The 7,136-nt window shown below is 45.8% G+C and overlaps 1 protein-coding gene across 1 annotated transcript in view; it reads left to right on the top strand.

Annotated features, from left to right (window-relative positions):
- Window positions 1–1,513: 1,513 nt before the first annotated feature.
- ARHGAP35 (Rho GTPase activating protein 35) overlaps window positions 1,514–7,136 on the top strand; it is a 74,747-nt gene continuing 69,124 nt past the window's right edge. The window contains exon 1 of the mRNA XM_007458486.1: window positions 1,514–5,197. Coding sequence (XP_007458548.1) covers window positions 1,514–5,197 — 3,684 coding nt within the window. The remainder of the gene's footprint in view (window positions 5,198–7,136) is intronic.

Here is a 7,136-nt window from a genome sequence, read left to right as displayed (position 1 = left end):
CCCCCCCCCCCCCCCCCCAGGCCGTAATAGAATCTTGCTCATTTTGTGTTTGTCTGATGTTTCCTTGTGATTAGGTTGAGGTCGTGCATTCTAGGCCATCCTACTTCACAGTGATGTTGTGTCCTCCTGGGGTATCACATCTGGAGGCCCGTGATGTCCTTCTGGCTCTTTGGTGGTGACAATTTTCATTACCCAGAGTGCTGCCCATTATCTCCACTGTGTAATTAGTGTGTGTTTGTTTTCTTTCTTCCATTTGCAGCTAATAAGTAGTCTCTCAGGAGACCTCATTTCTGCGCAAGATCCTGCTCCTCATCAAAACTAACCGCCCCCCCCCCCACGCCAGATCAGCATCGAGTGATGACTCTTGTCTGATCCAGGATTATGAACTCAAGTTCCTACTTTTGCAGTGGATTGTAATTCATTACTGTACTATTACTGTATTATTTTGATGTTCAGAGTGTCCCAGATTTGACCAGTGGGTGCCCCTTCAAACCGGCTCCTGTGTCCTTGTGAGGTACCCTATCATTTTTTCAAGCACTTCCTTCCTTTCTTGTACAATAAGATGTTCCAGGCTCATATTGTACCAACCCTGCCCTAGCCCTGGAATCAGCCATTTTTCCAAGGAGCTTGCAAGCCCTTGTTTTAGCCCTTAGCACACTGCTTACTTATGTGTCTTCCTCCGTTAGATGACATTGTACCTCTGAGGGTACACAGATGTCAGTCTTTTTTTTTTTTTTTTTTAAATAATTGTAAACTGCCTTGCTTTGTAGGTTGCCTTTAGTGCAAATGCTTTGGTTATTTCACCACTTCTTACATTCTTTGCTGTTGGCAGATTCTCGTTTTTATTTATTTTTTTATTTTTGGCTGCATTGGGTCTTCGTTGCTGTGCTCAGGCTTTCTGTAGTTGCGGCAAGCAGGGGCTACTCCTTGTTGCAGTACGCGACCTTCTTATCGCGGTGGCTTCTCTTGTTGCGGAGCATGGGCTCTAGGCATGTGGGCTTCAGTAGTTGCAGCAGGTGGGCTCAGTAGTTGCAGTACATGGGCTTAGTTGCTCCGCGGCATGTGGGATCTTCCCGGACCAGGGCTTGAACCTGTGTCCCCTGCATTGGCAGGCGGATTCTAAACCACTGCGCCACCAGGGAAGTCCAGATGTCAGTCTTATTTGCTCTTATGTCTTTACCCAACTTAAGGCCTCGTACATTTGATGTTTACTATAATTATTTGTTGAATAATAAAATTGATTTTTCCTATTGTTCGGTGATTAAAATTGTTTTCAAAATTATGATGCTGATTGGTTTTCTTTTTTCCTCCCCCACCTAGGAAGAAATGTTGTCTATTTGGCGATGAGAAGTGGCAAAAACTAACCTCGTACTGGTATACAAGCACGATGAGATCTGACACTTTTGCTTCATGGGCAGCCGGCCCCCACTGATAATGTGGGGAAGCCATTGGGTCCACTGGGAAACACTAATCTGATCTTGGAAGTAGCTGATTGTGGCAGGATGTGTCGACGATGATGATGGCAAGAAAGCAAGATGTCCGCATTCCCACCTACAACATCAGTGTGGTGGGGTTGTCTGGGACGGAGAAGGAGAAGGGCCAGTGCGGCATTGGGAAGTCTTGTTTGTGCAACCGCTTTGTGCGCCCGAGTGCTGACGAATTTCACTTGGACCATACCTCTGTCCTCAGCACCAGTGACTTTGGTGGGCGAGTGGTCAATAATGACCACTTTCTCTACTGGGGAGAAGTTAGCCGTTCCCTGGAGGACTGTGTGGAATGTAAGATGCACGTTGTGGAGCAGACTGAATTCATTGATGATCAGACTTTTCAACCTCACCGGAGCACGGCCCTGCAGCCCTATATCAAGAGAGCTGCTGCAACCAAGCTCGCATCAGCTGAAAAACTCATGTACTTTTGCACTGACCAACTGGGGCTGGAGCAGGACTTTGAGCAAAAACAAATGCCAGATGGAAAGCTGCTAATTGATGGTTTTCTTCTTGGTATTGATGTTAGCAGGGGAATGAATAGGAACTTTGATGACCAGCTCAAGTTTGTCTCTAATCTCTACAATCAGCTTGCAAAAACAAAAAAGCCCATAGTGGTGGTCCTGACTAAGTGTGATGAGGGTGTGGAGCGGTACATTAGAGATGCACATACTTTTGCCTTAAGCAAAAAGAACCTCCAGGTTGTGGAGACCTCAGCAAGATCCAATGTAAATGTGGACTTAGCTTTCAGCACCTTAGTGCAACTCATTGATAAAAGTCGGGGAAAGACGAAAATCATTCCTTATTTTGAAGCTCTCAAGCAGCAGAGTCAGCAGATAGCTACAGCAAAAGACAAGTATGAGTGGCTGGTGAGTCGCATTGTGAAAAACCACAATGAGAATTGGTTGAGTGTCAGCCGAAAGATGCAGGCCTCTCCTGAGTACCAGGACTATGTCTACCTGGAAGGGACTCAGAAAGCCAAGAAGCTATTTCTCCAGCACATCCATCGCCTCAAGCATGAGCATATTGAGCGCAGGAGGAAGCTGTACCTGGCAGCCCTCCCACTAGCTTTTGAAGCTCTTATACCCAATCTAGATGAAATAGACCACCTAAGCTGCATAAAAGCCAAAAAGCTCTTGGAGACCAAGCCAGAATTCTTGAAGTGGTTTGTTGTGCTTGAAGAGACACCGTGGGATGCCACCAGCCACATTGACAACATCGAGAACGAGCGGATTCCCTTTGACTTAATGGATACCGTCCCTGCGGAGCAGCTGTACGAGGCCCACTTAGAGAAGCTGCGGAACGAGAGGAAAAGAGCTGAGATGAGAAGGGCGTTCAAAGAAAACCTGGAGACCTCTCCTTTCATAACTCCTGGAAAGCCTTGGGAAGAGGCCCGCAGTTTTATTATGAATGAAGATTTCTATCAGTGGCTAGAAGAATCTGTATACTTGGATATTTATGGCAAACACCAAAAGCAAATTATAGACAAAGCAAAGGAAGAGTTTCAGGAGCTGCTTTTGGAATATTCGGAATTGTTTTATGAGCTGGAGCTGGATGCTAAGCCCAGCAAGGAGAAGATGGGTGTCATTCAGGATGTTCTGGGGGAGGAACAGCGATTTAAGGCATTACAGAAGCTCCAAGCAGAGCGTGATGCCCTTATTCTGAAGCACATTCATTTTGTGTACCACCCAACAAAGGAAACATGCCCTAGCTGCCCCGCCTGTGTGGATGCTAAGATCGAGCACTTGATTAGTTCTCGGTTTATCCGACCATCTGACCGGAATCAGAAAAATTCACTTTCTGACCCCAACATTGATAGAATCAACTTGGTGATCTTGGGCAAGGATGGCCTTGCACGAGAGTTGGCCAATGAGATTCGAGCTCTTTGTACAAATGATGATAAGTATGTAATAGATGGTAAAATGTATGAGCTCTCCCTGAGGCCAATAGAAGGGAATGTCAGGCTTCCTGTGAACTCTTTCCAAACACCAACGTTTCAGCCCCATGGTTGTCTCTGCCTTTACAATTCAAAGGAGTCTCTGTCCTATGTGGTGGAGAGTATAGAGAAGAGCAGAGAGTCCACACTTGGCAGGCGAGATAATCATTTAGTCCATCTCCCTCTGACCTTAATTTTGGTTAACAAAAGAGGAGACACCAGTGGAGAGACCCTGCATAGCTTAATACAGCAAGGTCAGCAGATTGCTAGCAAACTTCAGTGTGTCTTTCTCGACCCTGCTTCCGCTGGCATTGGTTACGGACGCAACATTAACGAAAAGCAAATCAGTCAAGTTTTGAAAGGACTTCTGGACTCCAAGCGTAACTTAAACCTGGTCAGTTCTACTGCTAGCATCAAAGATCTGGCTGATGTTGACCTGCGAATTGTCATGTGTCTGATGTGTGGAGATCCTTTTAGTGCAGATGACATACTCTTTCCTGTCCTTCAGTCCCAAACCTGTAAGTCTTCCCATTGCGGAAGCAACAACTCTGTTTTACTTGAACTACCAATCGGACTACACAAGAAGCGCATTGAACTGTCTCTTCTTTCATACCATTCCTCATTTAGCATCAGAAAAAGCCGATTGGTCCATGGGTACATTGTTTTCTATTCAGCCAAACGTAAGGCCTCCTTGGCTATGTTACGTGCCTTTCTTTGTGAAGTGCAGGATATTATCCCCATCCAGCTGGTTGCACTCACTGACGGCGCTGTAGATGTCCTGGATAATGACTTAAGTCGGGAACAGCTGACTGAGGGGGAGGAGATTGCTCAAGAAATTGATGGAAAGTTCACAAGTATCCCCTGTAGCCAACCCCAGCATAAACTTGAGGTCTTCCACCCATTTTTTAAAGATGTGGTGGACAAAAAGAACATAATCGAGGCTACTCATATGTACGACAATGCTGCCGAGGCCTGCAGCACCACAGAAGAGGTGTTTAACTCCCCCCGGGCAGGCTCTCCGCTCTGCAACTCAAACCTGCAGGATTCTGAAGAAGATATCGAGCCCCCTTCTTACAGCCTGTTTCGAGAAGACACATCACTGCCCTCTCTGTCCAAAGACCATTCTAAGCTCTCTATGGAACTGGAGGGGAATGATGGGCTGTCTTTCATCATGAGCAATTTTGAGAGTAAACTGAACAACAAAGTACCTCCGCCAGTCAAACCAAAGCCTCCTGTCCATTTTGAAATTACAAAGGGGGATCTGTCTTATTTAGAGCAAGGCCATAGAGATGGACAGAGGAAGTCTGTGTCTTCTAGCACCTGGCTACCTCCAGATGGGTTCGATCCTTCTGATTATGCCGAACCCATGGATGCTGTGGTCAAGCCAAGGAATGAAGAAGAAAACATATACTCAGTGCCCCACGACAGCACCCAAGGCAAGATCATCACCATTCGGAATATCAACAAAGCCCAGTCCAATGGCAGTGGGAATGGTTCCGACAGCGAAATGGACACTAGTTCTCTAGAGCGAGGACGCAAGGTATCCATCGTGAGCAAGCCAGTGCTGTACAGGACGAGATGCAGCCGGCTGGGGAGGTTTGCTAGTTATCGAACCAGCTTCACCGTGGGGAGCGATGATGAGCTTGGGCCCATCCGAAAAAAAGAGGAGGATCAGGCATCCCAGGGTTATAAAGGGGACAGCGCCGTCATTCCATATGAGACAGATGAAGACCCAAGGAGGAGGAATATTCTTCGCAGTCTAAGAAGGAACACTAAGGTAAGACCCAAGTTTAGGAATGAGTTATAGGAGTGGCTTGCACAGTGTCTTGGTAAGAGTTCATTGATGATGATGAAGATATTCAAGGACAGCTTACTCTGGTAAAAAATGCCCTGTGTGTGTGTGTTGTGTGTGTGTGTGTCTTTACTCTTTGACTTAGCATTAAAAAATAAGCAGTGTCTCAGATAGCTACTACTGGTAGCTCTCAAGTGGTAAGGGCTTGGGATAGATAGCCCCAGTTGTCTTTGTCCAAAACAATAGTTAGGTAATTACCAAAATGAGCAGATCATGCAGAACTTGTCAGTGTCCTGACAAACAGCCAAGCCAGTGATGATGTGCTTGGCCTTTCTTCACTTAAACAGCAGAACCCAGAATCACAGTCCTCAGTCTTTGACTGAGAAGCAAACATTTCATCCATACATCTCTTAAATGCTCCTTTTCCCCCTTGCTGATCTGTAAAGGTTGCTGCATTTTAGATTGGGAAAAATTAGATGGTTATTTTATTTGCACACATAAATCAGTGAAGGGTCTTCAAGTACCTAAATGAAAAATAACCTTGTCTCTTTGAGTTATAAACCTGTCCTGTGTTTGTAAAATTGGAGTGCCCTCCAGCTCCCTGAGTGAGTTGCTGCTGCTATCAGTGAGAGCTTCGGATTTGATTTAGGAACCTCAAGTGGGGCAGGAAGGGGAAAAGAAAGAAAAAGTAAACCATGTGTGTTAGGAATGTCAGGCCTGCTGTCGGATGTAGAGGAAACAGCCCCAAATGTAGGAGCAAATGAAGTCTCTTTATCTTGCGTGGAATTGCGCTGTGCAGGGCAGTGTGCCCTGTCCTCTTGGGCTTAGGCTTTGAGATAGAAAAGGTATTTCTCAACTTTATTTTTTCCCCATTTAGAGTAGGGGAAATACCTTTTGTTTTTCAGAGAAAGACATCTTGGTGAGACACCACAACAGAACCCTGTCAACAGATTCTGTTACATGTGGGCCCGCCCCCAGCATTGTGTATTATCTGGAGGCCAGTTCTGCAGCTCATATTGGTTAAGAGGGTCCTTGGAGATGGAGGGACATGGTGCCATGGCCCTTACAGGGAAAACCTATTCACTTTGTGTTCCCTGATAGCATACAGCATGCTTCTTAATCACCACTGGCCAGAGCTTCCAGAATTTTCTTACCTATAGAATTTCAGAAAGGGCAGGGCAGTATCATTGTGTGTTCTGTTCCCCTCCCATTCTGAGCTGTATATCAGTAAATATCATAGGCATTCTTCTGTTTGCTCTCCCTATGGTTTGCTTTTACATTTCTATACCTTTAAAATCTGCCTGCAGTATTCTGTTCTCCAAGTTAGCGGGCAGACCAGTGGAAAGCAGTTCTTATTAGGAAGCCAGAAAGTAGCCTGACCAGCCTGCCAGTATTTCCCCAGAGCTCTCCTGTTTGATGATACTGGAATCCAAACATTTTGAACATTTTGGCTTTCTTCTCTTCCTCCTCCATTCCCAGTGAAGACTGTTGCCAGCACAGCGTATCTAAACGCTGACAGTCTTTTAAGTGTGGAGGTGTCTGCACACCTGGGAATTAGGAAGGTGGCATAATACCACATGGCGAATCGTAACGGGTTTTCCAACTTCAAGCTGCATTTTTAATACTGTTGAAAATAAAGCTTTTAAAACACATTCCCAAACAAGCTGTGCTTTAAAGAGTAGGCTCAGCAGAGAACAGCTGGTTACAGTGAGCCTCTGAGATAGCCACCTCCACGCTGGTAATGAGTGCCTCCTAACCTAGAACTGCCTCACGCTGGGTTGCTGGGTTGGCATGCAAAAAGTGATCGACTTCCTGTCTATCTTGGTTATGTGGGCCACACCTCTCCTAGTCAAATAAAAATGATACCTCTGGCCCAAGAGCAATAGCGTGCCAGAAGTCATTTAGGAGTATCCTTTGGAAAGAG

Source organism: Lipotes vexillifer, unplaced genomic scaffold, assembly GCF_000442215.2.
Source record: "Lipotes vexillifer unplaced genomic scaffold, Lipotes_vexillifer_v1.1 scaffold371, whole genome shotgun sequence".
Classification (NCBI taxonomy): domain Eukaryota; kingdom Metazoa; phylum Chordata; class Mammalia; order Artiodactyla; family Lipotidae; genus Lipotes; species Lipotes vexillifer.
This window is presented reverse-complemented; position numbering and strand designations above follow the sequence as displayed.